The sequence below is a fragment of the Bombyx mandarina genome, chromosome 03 (genome assembly GCF_030267445.1).
Source record: "Bombyx mandarina strain Sakado chromosome 03, ASM3026744v2".
In the NCBI taxonomy this organism is placed as follows: Eukaryota; Metazoa; Arthropoda; class Insecta; order Lepidoptera; family Bombycidae; genus Bombyx; species Bombyx mandarina.
Window position 1 is genome coordinate 10,637,421 of NC_143210.1, and position 19,923 is coordinate 10,657,343.

At 35.3% G+C, this 19,923-nt stretch overlaps 2 protein-coding genes across 2 annotated transcripts; one reads left to right on the forward strand and one right to left on the reverse strand.

Annotated features, from left to right (window-relative positions):
- Window positions 1–798: 798 nt before the first annotated feature.
- Window positions 799–8,117, forward strand: CSN4 (COP9 signalosome subunit 4). The gene is made up of 9 exons (XM_028173455.2): window positions 799–1,047; window positions 1,973–2,052; window positions 2,337–2,488; window positions 2,831–2,934; window positions 4,001–4,186; window positions 5,214–5,332; window positions 6,371–6,525; window positions 7,094–7,310; window positions 7,937–8,117. The coding sequence occupies exons 1-9, from the start codon at window positions 965–967 to the stop codon at window positions 8,068–8,070; spliced, it is 1,230 nt and encodes a 409-aa protein (XP_028029256.1). The 5' UTR covers window positions 799–964; the 3' UTR covers window positions 8,071–8,117.
- A 1,452-nt stretch (window positions 8,118–9,569) lies between these two features.
- On the reverse strand, window positions 9,570–15,199 carry LOC114242363 (voltage-dependent anion-selective channel). The gene is made up of 6 exons (XM_028173490.2): window positions 14,845–15,199; window positions 13,804–13,962; window positions 13,534–13,697; window positions 12,844–13,071; window positions 10,678–10,886; window positions 9,570–9,980 (listed from the first exon to the last, which is right to left on the reverse strand). Exons 2-6 carry the CDS (start codon window positions 13,957–13,959, stop codon window positions 9,889–9,891), a joined length of 849 nt encoding a protein of 282 aa, XP_028029291.1. The 5' UTR covers window positions 13,960–13,962; window positions 14,845–15,199; the 3' UTR covers window positions 9,570–9,888.
- Window positions 15,200–19,923: the final 4,724 nt, after the last annotated feature.

Here is a 19,923-nt window from a genome sequence, read left to right on the forward strand (position 1 = left end):
GGCGGTGTCATCGGCGAAGAGCGCCAGATGGCTCTCCGGAGACCGGGGTATATCATTGATATACAAACTGAATAGTAACGGGGAGAGGGCGGAGCCTTGCGGGACTCCGGCTGTGACGTGATGGGGGCAGGAACGCGTTCCCTCGACTCGGATATCGGAACGAACGGTTCGACAAGTAGTCTCGTATGATGAGCACGAGTCTGTCTGGCACTCCCATGTTATACAGTTTGTATATCAAACCGTTGTGCCAGACTTTGTCGAACGCCTTCGCTATATCGAAGAACCAAGCGCTAGATAGTACGGCCGTATTTATAGGGCTTGGCATACGTCAGCGTGTTTACAAGTTTTTAAAGTATTGAAATTACAATAAAAGGGACTGTTTAACATCAATTTCTCATCTTAACAAACACAGAGTAATTAGTTGATGACCAGATGATCCGATTATCACATTGAATCATTATTATTTTTATAATAGGTAGGTAAATAGTCATATTTGCGCCGACATATATAATCTCAGTAAAATGGTTTTCATTTACTGAGATTTTTTCAGTGGACTTTTTGGAGGAACCCGAGAAGTTACGTCCAGCAGCTTTGTTTCATTTTCCCACATTTGTGCACTTTCACAGATATTAAACAGTTAATAAACCACCATTATTACACATTTAAACCTGAAGAAACACTAAATAGACAAAATAAAACAAATCACACAACTTCACTCCTCGCGTTCCCGCCAAAAAGTCTCACAGAATATTTGAAAAAACAGTGGTGGCATAGATTATACACTTAGCTAAAAATTCTAGTTACCGTTGTCCGTAAACAAGTCGAGAAATAAAGACGTCAATTAAAAATATTAAAAATAATAATAAATTTTAACCACAGGATTAATTTGACTAAAATATATTTACCTGCCGATTATCATTAGCTTATTTTAGCTAAGGTATATACAGCCTATTAGGAAATTAAAATGCCCGTCAATTTGCAAAGTGTTCGCCAGTACTTAAGCGAATTGAGAAATTCGGGTGGTTTGCATAAAGATCAAGCTGAAAAGTTAGTACCTACTTAATTAAATTGCTTTTCTTATTAAAAATAACATTAGAATTGTGAGTTACAAAGAATAGTAACAGTATAGTTTTACTTTAAAGTGGCTTTAATAATATTTTGTAAATTAATCTATTTTGTGATTTGTATTTTATAACTTTAAAGAGGATAGGTCAGATGCCTGACCCTTCAAATCAGAACATTAAATTATTGGGATATAAACATATCTCCAAATGGGTTTCGTCATTCATGTTATGATGTCTATGGGCTTTGGTAAACACAACACCGAGTGGGCTGTGGGCACAGCTCTGCCTAATAAATATATTTTATAATCCAAATTCAACATATCATAAATATAATTTAATGCAACATATCGACGCTTGAAAGGCAAACGTGACTAAGCGACAATGCGTGAACTTTACAATAGACTAATTTAAAGTTGAAATACCTGAAAACAAAATGTATTTTAACGAATCTAGCTGTAGTAGAATCTAGCATGTAGCTGTAGGATTGAAATGATTTTAATAGACCTAGAAATATATATTTTTTGCGCATTGAATATGGTTATTGCCTATCATTTATGTACAAAGCAGTTATTGTCGCTTAGTCACGTATGCCTTTCAAGCGTCGATATCATACTTTAAATCCTGCTAATTATCCTCAATTTAAGTAGAGCTGTGAAATCTTTCTAATTTAACAAACAAAAAGAATAATGAAATAATGTTTTCATTATTATATGAAATATAATATATATGTAAATTAGAATATAGAAAAATAAAATATATAAATTAAAATATACTTTTTATGCAATATCATCATCATCATCACATTACAGTTATTATTAGTTTTATTTATTACAATTATTATTTTTTATTGTTACACTCCTCCCTCTAAGAGGCTGGCTTGTGATGTTGACCTTAACATTACATTATAGGTATCGCAATGTCCTTATGGAGATACTAAAAAGTACAGAACAAGAATTATCAGAGTCATTGAAAGCATTCATAGAAGCGAGTAAGTTTATTTTTTTATTTAATTTAAACTTATTGATTTAATGTTACTTTCTTTTGGAATAAATAAGCAGATAAGTACAGCAAACAATTGCTTAAAACAGCTGTAAAACCATAGCATAATTTTGGGTGAAATTATCAAAAGAAACTGGAGAATATCGAAATGGTAAATTGGCATTTCACAAAATTCATAAAAGAAGTCAGGATCGTAACCGTAATGACACTCTTGGTGTACTTTTCTTTTTCCTAGTAGAGTATGAATATTGACAGTTTTTTTTTCTCACACAGTTGTTAATGAAAATGTGAGCCTAGTGATTTCAAGGCAACTCTTGACAGATGTGAGCACACACTTAGCACTGCTGGCTGATAATGTTTCACAGGAGGTTTCACACTTTGCACTTGATGTTATACAACCCAGAGTTATTTCATTTGAAGAACAGGTGAGGTATATTATTATGTATTATATAGGAATTTCATATTGGAAAACCAAATTTACTTTATAAAATCTGATCATCCTTCAGAACCAATACTTTGAAGTAAAAAAAATCATAATTTTAATCTCAGAAGAATACACCATAATAATTCTAAATTTATAAATCTTTGTTAGATTTTATTCAAAAGTTAATATTAAAGAACATATTTTATAAAAGTCTTGGCCAATCCTAAATTATGAACACAAATGTTATCCCTGACAATAATATAAATCATCTGTAAAAATGTATAATTATAGTTAACAAAGGTTACGTTATATAAAATTTATTTGTAGTCTTTCATTATCATAGGTGGCCAGTATCAGACAGCACTTAGCAGATATCTACGAGCGAAATCAAAACTGGAAGGAAGCTGCTAATGTTTTAGTTGGAATACCATTGGAAACTGGGCAGAAGTATGCTTTTCATTTTCTACCAAAACAGTAATATTATTATTTTTATTGCCTTTACAGACAGATCTGATGGTGAGTGGTTATAGTTATTAAGGGACGTCAGCAATGTAATGGGCACAGCCAACCCTCTTTCTAGCACTGAGGAATCCCCATTGTTGTGAAATAGAACATGTCACAGCACTCAGGAAAAACTGGAGGGAAGCCAGTGGCGTAGCGTGGTGGGGGCGGAGGGGGCGGCAAAATTTCACAATAAATAATAAAAATATTTGAACCATTTCATATTTTTATCGCAACTACAAATTTGGACCGATTGGACTGGCAACACCGTCTATACTGACTCGCGGGGATTCCCCGTATTTTGTAATAGTAAGGAAGTACGTGATCCTTTGACAATTCAAAGAAAGTTTTATTGATGGATTGTCAGTTGTCCATTTCACATTGACGTAATGTGGATGCGACAAGTGGTTGAAGGAGAATATTTTTTTGTATTGTAACACTTAGGTAACTTTTTTATTTAAAATCTTACCTGTAGGTATAATGCAGAATAATGACTGCGCTTGCCAAAAAAAAATCTAGAATTAATGTATAGTATACATCGAAAGTAAAATACCTAAATAAAATGGCGGCAAAATTGTCTTCCACCCCGGGCGGCTGACACCCACGCTACGCCACAGAGGGAAGCTCATTACAAAATTATATTGTATGCACTGCACTGTGGGTGAACACAGTATTGCTACATCCCATAAATGAAATCGGTTCTGATGGCAATCAACAATCTGAACAGCCCTGTTCTGTAGGAACAGGAATAGGAAGTAATTGGTATTTTAAATCCCAGTCCAGGAAGGGGAGCAGTTTATCTGGATATATAGTACGTACCACTGCTATGTTGAGTTTTATATTATACCTTTTAAACAACTCCAATATGAAAAAATTAATTGCACTAGCTTATATATAAAACGTTTATAGATTTTGTACCAAATTACAGTGGATATCTTTTTTTGTTGAAAATGTTTCCATGAAATAAAAAAAGAACATGACCTCTTAATTATATTTAAAATTTCATTTTTAGACAATATTCAGTTGATTACAAACTGGAAACCTACCTAAAGATAGCCAGACTGTACCTTGAAGTGGACGATCCGGTGCAAGCTGAGGCATTCGTCAACAGAGCCTCATTGCTACAGGCCGAAACAACCAACGAGCAACTGCAGATATATTACAAAGTTTGCTATGCAAGAGTTTTAGATTATAGAAGGTATATATTTTATACCGCTGAATAGTTTTGTCAGCAACAATTTAGGTTTAAAAAAAGGCCCATTACTTCTAAATCTTTAGATGTGACGTGTTTATATTGTGTTTCAAATGATGCCAATACAGTTCTTAATAGTCAATCTGGTAAATTTTAAATATAGAAATTCATAAATATTGAGTTATTGTAAGAAGTTTTTACTGGTGGTAGGACCTCTTGTGAGTCCGCGCGAGTAGGTACCACCACCCTGCCTATTTCTACCGTGAAGCAGTAATGCGTTTCGGTTTGAAGGTCGGGGCAGCCGTTGTAACTATACTTGAGACCTTAGAACTTATATCTCAAGATGGGTGGCGCATTTATGTTGTAGATGTTAATGGACTACGGTAACCACAACACCAAGTGGGCTGTGAGTTTGTCCATTCAAATATGCAATAAAAAAAGTCGTGATCTAAAGGATAAGGCGCGCGGTGTACTTACCAATGCGTTCGACACCCAGATCATTGTGAAGATCCACATTGCTCACCTTAGCTTCGAGGGTTAACCTAAAAAGAGAAATTGTAAAATTTTGTGGGAGTAGTTTAGGCACTGGTCACTGAGCGAACACTACATTCGCAAAATCTATCATCGAAGCGATGCAACTATGTCCAGCTGAAAAGGTGAAACGTTATTAACAACTGAGACTTCAATTTCGTTCAAGGCATTCAAGGGGGGACGCGTCGAACCCGTCGCTTGCGACGCAGGGCTCGACGAGTAAATTAACCCTCAAACACAAGCCCACTGAGTATCTCGCCGGATCTTCTCAGTGGGTCGCGTTTCCGATCCGGTGGTAGATTCTGCGAAGCACTACTGCTCTTGCTAGGGTTCGTGTTAGCATCGTCGTCAGGTTTGAGCCCCGTGAGCTCACCTACTAGTTAAGGTTACGCTGATATAGCCTCTCAAGGCTATCAGATTAGGTAGAAAAAAAAAAGTGAAACATTCGCATTTCTCGACATTGCAACATAAACAAAAAGAAATAAAAAATGATTTTTTTTAGGAAATTCATCGAAGCGGCTCAAAGGTACAATGAATTGTCATATCGTAACATTATCCACGAAGACGAGCGGATGACGTGCCTCAGGAATGCCCTTATATGCACCGTGTTGGCATCTGCTGGTAATTGATTTCAATGTATTGCTAAGATTGTTGAGCTGCAAAAATAGAAAATCGATAAGACATTGACACATTGATTATATTACACAATATTTTTGTAATAAGACCACAGCTTCAGATCAGAACATTTAAGTCACTACAGTCTAAGTCTAAGCCACTACATAAAAAATGGTGCATTTTTTTTCATTTCATTAGACATGCTAGTCTTTTTAATATCCATTTCTACTGTTAAGTAGTCATACCAGTGTCAACAATTTTATGGTGCTTTGTTAGGTTCTTTATTTACCGAATGATAATTTAATCAACACCTCAAAAATACTTTACAGTTTTCGAATACATTAATCTTTCATTAATAAGCGCCCACATAACATTAGGACACTCTCACAGCGTAGCAGGAATGTATCAAAAATTCTCCCTAACTGGAACGCGTGATTATATCGCGGTAGAACAAGGTAGAGTGGTGGGATTTTCTATGCGCAGGCTTTTCCTATACTAGTGAGAAATAGGAGCAGCTGTAGGAGCAGTTAATATTCGTCAAAGTAATTTAAAATAAATAATAATTAAAAAAAACTTAACAAAACACGCTTTTATAGAAAATCCAACTAAAAAATAGAAAATACATTTTAAGAAATTTGAATTAAACATAGTGTAAGAAAAAATGATTTTATTGTAAAGAAAAGCGTCGGATGCATGGTGTCAGTAGTTATAAATATTTTATGAACAGATGTGAGTAGAAGGGTTATTTTGATAATATCTTGAAAACCACCACAGATTTTCTATAAAAGCGTATTTTATTAGTTCTTTTAAACTATTATTTATTTTTCAATTTTTAGTTGAATTACAATTTAATTCAATTTTTTTTTAAATATTGAATTGTCATCGGTCCTTATTTAATAAGTATACCAAATTTCGAGTTAATCCGACGTTTTCAAGGGGGTTCAATCATGTTCAAAGATTCCGTTACATACTAACATACCTACATAAGTCTGAAGCTAATAAAAGCGTATTAAAAAGTAATGCCTTTTATCTAAAATGTTACAGGACAACAGAGATCCAGAATGCTAGCAACATTGTTCAAAGATGAGCGGTGCCAACAGCTGCCGGCGTATTCTATTCTAGAGAAAATGTATTTAGATCGTATAATTCGACGGTCAGAGTTGCAGGAGTTCGAATCCCTCATGCAGACACATCAAAAGGTTAAGTTAGGACATATTACTTTTTTTTTTTGTTCGGACACGGGGCCGAGTTTTGACGGTCCGCAGATTTGGGAAATTAACATTAAAAAAGGCATATATAAGTTACAATAGATGAATAGAAGCATGACTGAAAATCTTAAAAAAAATGTTGCCATCTCAAAAAATGTTAATTTGATTGATTATAATTTTTTTGCTATCATTTTTGCTGTCTAAGTTTGCAGGTTTTTGATACCGAAATTTTAAGCGTGTCATCTCCATATTAGTTTGGAATAATAAATAGGAAACTAAATTCTACCCTATTCATGTAATTTTCATGGTTCAATAATTACCGAATCCCGTAATCGGATATTAATAAATTACGAATTTTGTCATCAACCAATGAAAAATTGAGATCAAAAACCACATTTTATTAATTACTGTTCTGTATTTTTATATTTCGTACATTCTTAACTAGGCAGTCTTGAGTATGTGCCTACCAGGTTATGACCGCGTCTTGATCTATTTGTAATAATTATGTTGTTGATTGAAATGATAGAGGATTCACTTACGATTATTTTAAATGTAACAGGCGACCACACCCGACGGGTCTACGATCCTCGACCGAGCGGTTTTCGAACACAATCTGCTGTCAGCGAGCAAGCTCTACAACAATATAACATTCGAAGAATTAGGTGCGCTACTAGAAACGCCGCCTGCGAAAGCGGAACGAATAGCGAGCCACATGATCAGCGAGGGTCGCATGAACGGGTACATCGACCAGATCAGCTCCATTGTACATTTTGAAAGTAAGTACAGGGACTGAATTTTGTTAGCATTTATGTTGCCTATACCACAACGTCCACAACGAATCGAGGGACACATCATGAGGTCCAAACTGAAGTCCAATGGAATAATTATCTTTGCCTATCATACCATTAAAGGCCATGTTTACTTCGCGGCAAATTCTTTTTTATTTTTTTGTTGCTTAGATGGGTGGACGAGCTCATAGCCCACCTGGTGTTAAGTGATTACTGGAGCCCATAGACATCTACAACGTAAATGCGCCACCAACCTTAAGGTATAAATTCTAAGGTCTCAATATAGTCACAGCGGCTGCCCAACCCTTCAAACCGAAACGCATTACTGCTTCACGGCAGAAATAGGCAGGGTGGTTTAACCTACCCGCGCGGACTCAAAAGGTCCTACCACCAGTTCTCTGACAATAATCTCTTATTATTAATACTACCGGCCAAACTTCGAGATTTAATTCTAAGTCTCAATTCCATTATTAGCAGAAATATCATATAGCAATTCAGTATTCAATGTAATGGGTGAATTATTAATAAGGAATCCGCATGTTCACAGTTAAAGGCGCAAAGAAAACGAAATATTAGGGCATATATTAATTTAACATAAAATGATAATATTTCAGCTCGAGAAATATTGCCTCAATGGGACAAACAAATACAAAGCTTATGTTATCAAGTAAATAGTCTGATTGAGAAGATAGCTTCCGCAGAACCAGAGTGGATGGCCAAAGTCGTGGAGGAAGAAATGATTCAATAATTGTATTTTATACTTTCAAACAGCATAGATTAAATAATTATCTTAAATGAAGTCTTTTCTTTTCTAAGTACCTTTTTGACCCGAGTCATCCATAATATAATAATCGCACATAAATTTCATATTTTATATATTACTAGCGACCCGCCCTCGCTTCGCTTCGGAAACTGTAATTTATTATTGATTTCTCCACTATTTAATGAATGTTATTATTCATATAAACCTTCCTCTTCAATCACTCTATCTATTAAAAAAAACCGCATCAAAATCCGTTTCGTAGTTTTAAAGTTTTAAGTATAGGTACATAGGGACAGAGAAAGCGACTTTGTTTTATACGATGTAGTGATTATTAATAACGTAGAGGGCAGTTTGGATCATTGGCAGTCTAACGGGAATAAATCGAATTATGTAGCACCTCAAGCACACGAAGTGAGAACCATAAGGATGTTTATACAGGTTATACTATTCATAGGAACTGCTTTTATAAAGATGAAAATGTAGTTTAGTGATTTTTCCAGAGGATTCCATGATTAAAAGATCGATTATTTTAAAAATCTTATACTAAAAATGCTGGAATAGAAATCTTATATACTGCTATTGTTTTGTTTTGTAGTTATTTAATTCGACTTAATTATTCAGAACCGCTCCATAATAATCCCGAATATCATTGCGGTCATTCACCCATGTGAAGAGCAGTTCAATATCTTATACCTTTAAACGAGCAATTCTTGTATCTGTAATCTGAATCTCGGAAACAGCTCCGATTTTCATAAAATTTAGTATACAGGGGATTTCGGGAGCGATTAATCGATCTACGATTTATTTTCAGAAAATGTTTTATTCGTGTTTTCAATAATTAACTTTACCCGACATCTATTGGCGAATAATAATACTATTTTTCTTAATTGAGGGCAACTAACCGCTTTAAAGACACAACAAGATGGCGTTATCAAAAAAAAAACCGAGCAAAGCTCGGTCAACATCTAGTTAGTATTAACTTAATTATATTGTTTTAATATAATATCAGTCCAATATATGTACTTAACCAATCAAAATTAATAATTTTATAAACAATAATTTAAATTAGTCAATCGGTCGGAGTTCGCGTTTTGATTGTCCTAAATAAGTTTCTTTTTGCAAACAACAAAAAATTGCTCGATTGCGAAAAACTGCCTTACATTTAGTCCCGTCAGTCAATAAGCCAGTCCCTTTGAAGTCGTCCTACAAATTTTGCAATAATCCGATTGCCCTACGACATATAAGACGGATTATTATTATACAGCTATTTGTTATCATGAAAATCATATTTGTTTAAAGGTAACCAAAATAATAGGTATTAATCTGTATAAAACAAGGATATCATCTTCATAAAAGACTTTATTAAAACAATCTTAACAGAATAAAATAATATAATAAGGGGTAATATATCTCACAACATTTTTCGTATTTTGACGTACAGGACAAATATGGGGTTTAAGGGTTTAACAGATAATAAAACAAAATTTAGTTGATTAAAACAGACTATTCATTTTTATTATCATTCAATCAATTATATATCACACCACAGGTGCTTATTTACAAGATTTATTAATTAAAAGTCGAGTGAGACTATATTTTGACGCGAATCGTTTACAAACATTTAGGAAAAGCTAATGAAATAGTCTCACAGCGTTATTAGGAAAGCAGGAAAGGAATATTGCGTTTTGAACGCTCCGGGCACTATACACGTAATTTCTACGATACTGATTGATTCTCTATACACGCTGTTTGGTTGTGATAACAGTATGTATTTATCTACAAGAGTAGGTTTGGTTATATTTTCTAAGGCTCGAGCTCGAGGGCAACGCCAACCTTGTGGCCACCTGCATTGAAGTTCTGTCCGTCGATGGCAGCAGACAATGTAAGGGTTACGCCTGTAAATAACATGTGCTATGAATATTAAATATGCAATTAATTGCCTCATAAATCACTTCATAATGACTTTCCAATTTACAAACAATGAAATATTATTGAAAAAAAAATCACGAGAACGAGATAATCGTGTTACGCGTTACAGACTTACGTAAAATCTTCACAGATCGGAAGACATTCCGATAAGAGATAAGACAATCGTGCCTTAAAAAAAATAGAGCAATGCGTGATCTGCGTAAGTCCAGGTTATTTTCTGTCTGAGCATGATTGATGAGTTGATAAAACAGTTACGTAAAATGGGCCGAATGTCATGAGATTTTACTTTGTTATCTCGCCATTTATGAGTTGTTGCAGAAAGTAAACACTTTCAATGTAAAGATGCAAATTACAGATTATTTTTTATCATAGGACTATTATATGAAACTTTCGGAAACCTAATGATTGTACATATAAGGTAACTAGCTGTACGCGTCTGCTTCACTGGGCATTTAAAATTAACATTATTATTTCTCAGCCCCACAAAAATTCTCATCATTAACGCCCCCGCAACTGGTGTAGGGAGTCCATTAAGTACATTTTATATATGCATACCAAGTTTCAAGTCAATCGGATGCATGGTCCAGTGGTTATAACGGAACATCCGTAAAAACAGCTGTAGATTTATAGTATTATATTTCATTAGTATAGAAGAATATTGACCTGGGCGTAGTTTCTGTTGGTAACCAAGACCGATGAGGGACTTGTTGTTGATCTTGGCGTGCAGAGACGCGTCTTGGTCCAGCGCGTACTTCGCTCCAACTCCGAATAATGTGTCGGCCGAACCCGCCGTCCACTTCATGCTGACGCCGCAGTCCAGCTTGTCAGATACCTTCTGGTAGATTGAACCGCCGAAATCTTTACCATTGTCTCTGTGAAAATAATTTTCATTAATGTTACGCTAAATCACTGGTGGTAGGATGTATTGTGACTCCGCAGGGGTAAGTATCACGACCCTGCCTATTTCTGCCATGAAGCAGTAGTGTTTCGGTTTGAAGGAAGGGGCAGACGTCGAACTATACTGAGAAATTATATTTTAGGATAGTGGCGGCATTTACGTTGTAGATGTCTATGGGCTTCGGTAACCACTTAACACCAGGTGAGCTGTGACCTATTCCAACCAACAATACAAAAAAAAGACGAATTTTGAAGTCGTGGTGGCCTTAAACGATAAAACGTCGATAAAATAGTCATAACCAGCGTTGCGACTAAGCCGGTGATCAAATTTCGCAGGTAATTTTAAGGAAATGTGAATTTAGAACCGTGGCTTCGCCAACGGCTTCGACGATGCAGGAATAGAGTTTTCAATATATAAGGTCACTGCGACTGTTCCGGAAATACGGCTCAAACCAAAAAGGTCAGGCTGTTTCGGAATTACTGATGCTTGGGCGTATAACACACACGAGTTGTTACCACCGCCTGCCTACTCCTGTCGCGATGCAGTCATCGTATCACGATAGTCATTCATGAAATGTTTTTTTAAATCATTATCTTCAATAATAATAAAAAAATATTCATAATAACAGGCAGTTTCATTTAATCTAGATAAGATGGTAGATATACTATATTCATACTATTACAATGGCATATTGTTGCATATTATTCGCACGCCAAGAGATTAAAAATTTTACGTCACACCTTTCGCCTAATTATAAATTGTTTTTCTATGTTTCAACAACAAACAAAGAGCAAATACCTATTTAAAATAAAACATAACGCGCTATTTGTTTTTTAATTCACGTATATCGGAATGCGTGAGTATTTGAAAGGCCAGCTATATATTATATTATCCTGTTAATGTCAAGTTGAATCATGCGAAATATGAAGAGTTAAGTATTAAGGTCAATGCCATACACGGCCGCACCGCATTGAAGTGGTTTATATAACAACGGGACATCCTTGCCGACTCAATCTAGAACAATTCTAGGATTATGCAACCAAACTTCTAAGTAATCAATACTTTCCTGTGTTACGTCGCAAATTGGGGCCTTATTTATTCATAGTATAAGTTTGGTTACATTTTGTAATTTATTCCATGGCAGGTAAATTGTACAAATTATACACTAGTAAAACTAACTTTTTCGATTTATTCTAGCATTGTCTTGTTTTCATCTACCTAATCTAATATTTCTGACCTTTTTGGTTGTCTATACTAATATTATAAAGAGGAAAGATTTGTTTGTTTCTTTGTTTCGAATAGGCTCCGAAACTACTGGACCGATTTGAAAAATTCTTTTTCCATTAGAAGCCGACATTGTCCCTGATGAACATAGGCTACTTTTTTAAATTTTTTTTTTTTTTTGGTTTCATGTTTCTTTTAATGTTTCCGAAGCGAAGCGAGGGCGGGTCGCTAGTTAGAATATAAAATAGATTTTAATATTCACACATCTGGCGACATTTTTGTTTTTTTGTAAAAATATTTATTTATATAGATAATACATAATATACATATAGGCACCAACCATCTTCTCTGTTAAAGATAAGACATTTTCCAATAGCTATATCTTGAATATTTCATATTTTACAGAGTTTATGAATTTAATCAATTTGAATCATTGAAACCAATCTCCAGACTATGTGTTAACTGCAGCCTTGCTTATTTACCTGATTATTTTAATATTTTTTATTTTATTTATTTTGACTATAAAAAAACGAAAAAAAAACACTTTTGTCCTTGTATGTAGCTAAGGCATACAGCCCAGCTCATAGTCAGGGGTTACCATTGCTCATGGACGTCGACAATGTCAGGGGCACAACATATTACTCCGAAAATTACTCAAAATTAAAAAAATAGTTTTTTTTTTTTCAAAGTAGGATGTGATTACTTACACGTTAGTGTGGAGAGCAAAGTCACCAGATTGGTAACCTAGAGCAAAGTTGTTCTTGGAGAACTTTGCTTTTTGTGTATCAAACTGGGTGTGTACACCAGCCAGCCAACCCTGGTAGTTTAGTACTGCTGCAACGTCTACAACTGGACCGGCCAAGTCGAGATCCAAGTTAGTGTTCACTGCTACTGTGTCATTGGTGAATGAGGTCTTCAATTTTCCAGTTTTAGTTCTACAAATCAAAATTAATTTTTACTTTCATATGGACAGAAGGATAATGCTATTCTACATTCATTGTGGCTTTAACATTGAAATCTAGTATATACTGTAATGTGTTATAATCCATTATCAGTATATTGTGGTAATAGCTTCAATTTACTGTCATTACTTAATTGGTTTGTTGCTATGTCAACCCAACACAGACACATTGTGACAGAATTAAGGCATTCAATTGTTTATCTTAATTTTATAGACCATATACGAAAAAAAAAGCAAACCCAATAAATTAATTCTTGCAGTAATTCTTTCCATAGCTTTTTTTGGAACCAGCATGTTTACTGTTTATATTTAATCTGTGGCCCAGTTACCCTATCAAAATAAAGTGATGACTCAGAAACGCGAATGTACAATTCTCAGAGGAATACTTGTTTCAAAAATGAACTTTTTATTTATTTCAATACATATCAAAGCTTACCCAGTCTGTGGGGCAAAAGTGCCTTCAAGGGTGACTTTAAGGCCAGCAGCAATCTTGTCCTGGATTGTGATGTCAGTAGCTAATGTATTGTCTGTGTTCCACTTCTCTGTGAAAGTCAAGCCATAGTCTTTCACTGCAAATTTGGAGGAAAGGCTGCCAAAAACCTAAAATAAATTTATAAATCATTATTAGATCATTATTTTTGTAAATCTAAAACCAAACTACTTCATTTTTAAACATAAATCACTGATTTCACATCTTCATTCTTACCTTTCCGCTTTCCTGGTTGGAGGTGATTCCGCTGGTGAATTCAACACCAGACTCGCTCTTGGTCTTCAGGTCGAGTTTGAAAACACCAAAGTGATAGCCCTTGCTGAAGACATCATTGGCCTTCTTTCCAAGGTCAGCATAGTATGGGGGAGCCATGTCCTATAATCAAGAGGTATTTAAATATAAGATAGAATTAAATTATCAAAATAATAATCTAAGACAAGGGCAGAATCTAAGCCAAATACTTTTTATAAGCTTCTTGGGTTTTATAAGAGTAGGCTTCCTGATTTTGATGTTGGATTTGAGTGTTTTTTCAAATCATCATAAGGGGACAGAATATTTGCTGATCAACAAGAAGTTAGGGTTGTAATTCTGTATTTTCTAAATAAGACTATTTTCGGGCATTTGCCCTGGTTTTTCAGGTCTGATATTCTGAATGTGTGACTGTGTTAGTTTGATGATTTTATTCAGAAATACGAAAGATCATGTTTCTTGATTTACATTCATTTTTATCTAACCACTACTGTCATGCTAATAACGACTGCCAGCTGTGTCAGGGCCAAAGGTTTCGAAAAATATTAATCCAACATTTTTAGTTGACTTATTACATAACAGTCATGCTACGAAGGAATGAATTATTCTAATAAGCATACATATATATGTATAATATGTAAGCAAAATGAAGTACTTGCAAGTTCATTGGCCTTAAACTTGACCTTCGTCTCAAGATTTCCAAGCCAAATTTCAAAGGTTGAAATCACATGCGTCAAATAACCAAGAAACCAATGTCATGAGATTTACGAACCATTAATATAATTAGGAAAATGGAAATAAAAATAACTTTAAATTGGCAACTTAAAATATTTTTGCATGCACTTAGAACTCTATTATAAGTATTAGTCTTTAAAATGACCGTAACATGACGTCGATACTTCCTAGATAGAACCGGCTATGACCACCAAGACGCCTAATTGCAGTTTACAATTTGGTTGATCTTGTAAACATAGATTGATCGTTTTTATCTTTCACGTAGATACTTACTGTGTTTTATAAATTCACAAATTGGTATTATTTCACAGAGAATTCCACGCAAATTGGCGCGCGCGACCAATCTTTGCACTGCCCACCACAAGACAATTTTGATTATGTCAGCAAGTCACAAGAGGGCGCATCGCGCCGGAACTAGCGTTTTAGAAAATCTGTGATCATTTACTTCAGATATTAAAATACTCTTCAGTGTTCTTGTTAATCAAATACCCAAAATTGTGGAACTAGTTTATTAATGTAATAAACAATAAATATGCAATAGATAAATTTACCCTAATTTACAGAATTATATTAAAAGTAGTAAAATGACTAAAAGCGCTGAATGGCAGTGTGACGTCTTTCCTCTTCTTATTTTTTATTCTCAAACAGCCGGAACTCTGGGCTTTTAGCCATTTTTCATACTTTACAAAAGTAAATTGGAACGGAATGAAATGAATGTGGTTTGACTTGAAATAGTTACTTATGGTATTAAAAATTGAATAAAATGAAACGAGATTACTTTAAATGGAATAATTTTTCTGTACAATGGTGGGAATTTTTAGACTAATAGATTTATTAACCTGAACTTAAAACATACTTATTAAACATACTTTGAAGTCGTCGTAGCCTAAAGGATAAGAGTTCCAGTGGATATGTGTTGAGCGATGCACCGGTATTCTAATCTCAGGCGGGTACCAATTTTTCTAATAAAATACGTACTCAACGAATGTTCACGATTGACTTCCACGGTGAAGGAATAATATCGTGTAATAAAAATCAAACCCGCAAAATTATAATTTGCGTAATTACTGGTGGTAGGACCTCTAGTGAGTTCGCGCGGGTAGGAACCAGCACCCTGCTTATTTCTGCCGTGAAGCAGTAATGCGTTTCGGTTTGAAGGGTGGGGCAGCCGTTGTAACTATACTGAGACCTTAGAACTTATATCTCAAGGTGGGTGGCGCATTTACGTTGTAAATGTCCATGGGCTTCAGTAACCACTTAACACCAGGTGGGTTGTGAGCTCGACCACCCATCTAATTATTTTTTATATATATAGACGCAAGTATCATAACTATCTCCTATTGCATGGTAATGAATAGTATCATTTAATTTTTAACACGAAAAAATATTCTTAAAAATAATTAGAAATCACTGAAATTTCAATGTGCCTGTTAATATTCAATATCATTAAAAATAACTGAATTTATTAAAACCGCGCTAATCGTACATTAACGACTAATTGGCCGTTTCATTCAATTCACTGACATTTTTTTGTTGAAGTATTGTTGAAGTTTGTTGAAGTTTTCAATATTTTTTTGATCTACTTATGAAATAATTAGACAGTATAAACGCACTTGTAAACAAAACGCTAGTAAATATGGCCATTGCCAGCTGACTGACAAAACCGGCGCATGCGCAATGTAGGCGTGAGGTGATGGTTTGCTAGTTATAAAATAATTAATAATTGGGAATTTAATTGTTTTTATGATCGAACAATCACCAATAGTCATCGAACAAACGATAATTGATCAAAATGGATTAATCTCAGCGATAAAAATAAATATATCTAGTAAGGGGGCCCACTTAACGGTAATCATTTGTTTAATTAATTATAAATAAATAAAAGACGAACAAACAATTTTTAACGAACATTAACGAACAAACGACGATCAAATAATAAAAAATTAAAAAAAATCCTACAATCAAAAAAAGGGGCGCCAAATTTACAGAGCCTTACTAAGCTAACAAGATTAAAGCAGGGGCGAGCAACCTTTTTAATCAATGGCCCAATTTTTGTTAATTTTAGCGTGTCTCACATATTATTAAGTTAACTCTTATTAATAATTTACGAAACTTTATTTATAATAAATATTAGAATAAAAAAATATAAAACTGAAAAAAAAGATTTCATATTATACAAATTTTAATGTAAGATAAAAACAAACTAAAAAAGAACAGAAAAACAAACAGAAATGAGAAACTCGATAAAATAAATTCAATTTTAGAAACGTTTGACGGGCCGCGTGTTGATCATCCTTGGAGTAAATCAATTCAAATAGCTTTTGGCATTTCAGCTAACATGCCTTGTTTTGTTTCGGAAAAAATCCGGGCTCAAGTCTATTAGCCGTCTTTTCTCTCAGTGCAAAAATGTGTCAGGATACCCAATTTTGAAAATTTACCCATATTTTTTATTTTGATCGTTGGGCACAGCGTGACATAAGCTCGCAACAGGAGGGGGGCACACTGTGTCCTCGTCACATAAATCGATACCGACGAGTCGTGGCGGGCGATGCTCGAATTCTGTGACTGTACCATTTTGCAAAAAGAGAGCGTGTGAGAAAGTGAGAGAGAGCGCTCTTGGATTTCTGTAACAAACGACCGATGCCGAGGCGGATTTCGGATTAAGGGCCTCACCCGAATCCTGGCCCCGGGGTTACGGAATATAATAAGTATAATGTGTGCTTACTAACATTGTGAAAGTTTCGCAGCCATCTCCATAAAGAGAATGTATTTTCTTGGCTCTGTATTGTCTCATTATTTGGACATTGAATTTCACCATCTTCATCTTTGCAAATTATCATTTGTCCTATTGTTCCGTCCTAGACCAGAAACACATAAAGTTTACGAGTTTCTTTATTTATTTACAAGTACACTTTGAAAGAAATCTAAAAAAAAATTAAATAGAATAATTTAAGTACTTAGATTTAGTGAAATTTACGATGTTCTTTCGTTTATTGATTCTACATAAGTCAATTCAGTTACTTCTTATCACAGAAGAGTGATCACCATCGTTTCGCTGTCAGACATCGTAATACTTAATGATAGCCAATTTGCAACGCCAAAATTCTAAGTAGGTACTTTCGAAATATTTATCATTTTGGTTACTTCTATACTTACTGGACGGAGACATGATATCGTTTCCTGGGTGACAGCTGCATCAACGAATGGAAGTCTATCATACAATTTTCTTAATTGGTTAATGTTAAAAAAAATTAAAATATCGTCAAAATTTAGCATAATTTTTAACAAAATCTTGTAAATATTTGACAAATAGAATATATGTTAAAATGTTATAATTTATAATATAAAAATCTAATAGGCTGTGTTTGGTAACAGTAAGCAGTAAAATACACAAATAGGTGCTACTGAGCTTTTCGTTGCTTAAGCTCTTGTTTGAACATCTTTAACAATCTTTAAATACTACTACATATTATAATTATTTTATTACTATATTACTACTACTACTACTACTATTGTTAAAAATAAACTAATTTTGATGGAATAAAAATCATTTATTATCATTAGAATAAACCTAATGTAATGACAAAGAGTAGTTCGACAATTAGCCTGAATCGCGCTAACGGTGATTTCAATGAAATTTGCATACTCGTATAGATACTTGGTAATATTATTCCACTTCGATAAAGCGACACGACACGAGAACCCTCTCATCGTGGTCGCCGGTAACTACATTCCCGATCCTGCGGAAAGAATGGAAAGCAGTCGACGTCGCCCAAAACACGTCATTTCGGATCCTCCCGATCCACTGACGGTGCTTCTAGGTACTTTAAGTACCGGTCACCGTTCTCGTCGAACCCTTTGTTTGCGACGAAGGGCTCGACGAGTAAATTAACTCTCAGACACAGCCCACTGAGTTTCTCGCCGGATCGTCTCAGTGGGTCGCGTTTCCGATCCGGTGGTATATTCTGCGAAGCACGGCTCTTGCTAGGGTTCGTGTTAGCAACGTCGTCAGGTTTGAGCCCCGTGAGCTCACCTACTGGTTAAGGTTACGCTGGAATAGCCTCTCAAGGCTACCAGCTTAGGTAGGAAATTCGTGTCCAAGTTCCAAAGTAGGTTTATTTTTATTTTTTTATTGCTTACTTGGGTGGGCGAGCTCACAGCCCACCTGGTGCTAAGTGGTTACACCTTGAGATATAAGTTCTAAGGTCTCATGTATAGTTACAACGGCTGCCCCACCCTTCAAACCGAAATGCATTACTGCTTCACGACAGAAATAGGCAGGGTGGTGGTACCCACTCGCGCGGACTCACAAGAGGTTCTACCACCAGTAATTACGCAAATTATAATTTTGCGGGTTTCATTTTTATTACACGATATATATCTGTCACGAGGAATAACTTCCTTCACCGTGGAAATCAATCGTGAACATTTGGTATTCGTTTCGTCGGTCTATCTAGCAAAAGACCCACTAAATTTTCGAGTTTCCTTGATCGTTATATAAAAAAGGGTAATAATGCTGAATTCTTAGACAAGATTCAATAAATCGACATTCAAAATAATAAAAGAAATCGTAACGAATCATTTTTTTACGAACTCGCAACCGTTTTGTTGCTTACTTGAGCCTATAGATATTATAATAACACGAACACCATTCACTTTGAGACATGTGATCCAAGCAGTGGCGTAGTTAGGTAACCAAGGGTCCTGGGGCAAATTAAAAATTGGGGCCCCAATTGCTATGTAAACTGATTAGGTTTTATGAAATAAAAATATGAAATATACAAATACTTTAAAAATGCTAAGCTACTTTTTTTATTGCTTAGATGCGTGGACGAGCTCACAGGCCACATGGTGTTAAGTGGTTACTGGAGCCCATAGACATCTACAACGTAAATGCGCCACCCACCTTGAGATATGAGTTCTAAGGTATCAAGTATAGTTACAACGGCTGCCCCACCCTTCAAACCGAAACGCATTACTGCTTCACGGCAGAAATAGGCAGGGTGGTGGTACCTACCCGCGCGGACTCACAAGAGGTCCTACTACCAGTAAGCTCTTTTTTGTGCACTGCAGGGCAGGTAATAAAAATATTAAGCAGTAACAACATAAATTACAATTAATACTTGGTGTAGGTTTGGCTAATAAAATAAAATAGAGAAGATTCAAGGGCTTATTATATAAAGGCCGGGCCTTTTTTTTTCGGGCTGGGGCCGAACCTCCTACGAGGTCTCCGGGCCTAGGGGGCGCGCGTGGTATGTGGGACTGGTCCACGACTGCGAGACCGCGAGCCCAAGGATGTTTTCAGGACCCTACCCACTAAACAACTCCCCTGCACTCTTCGCCCAAGCGTCC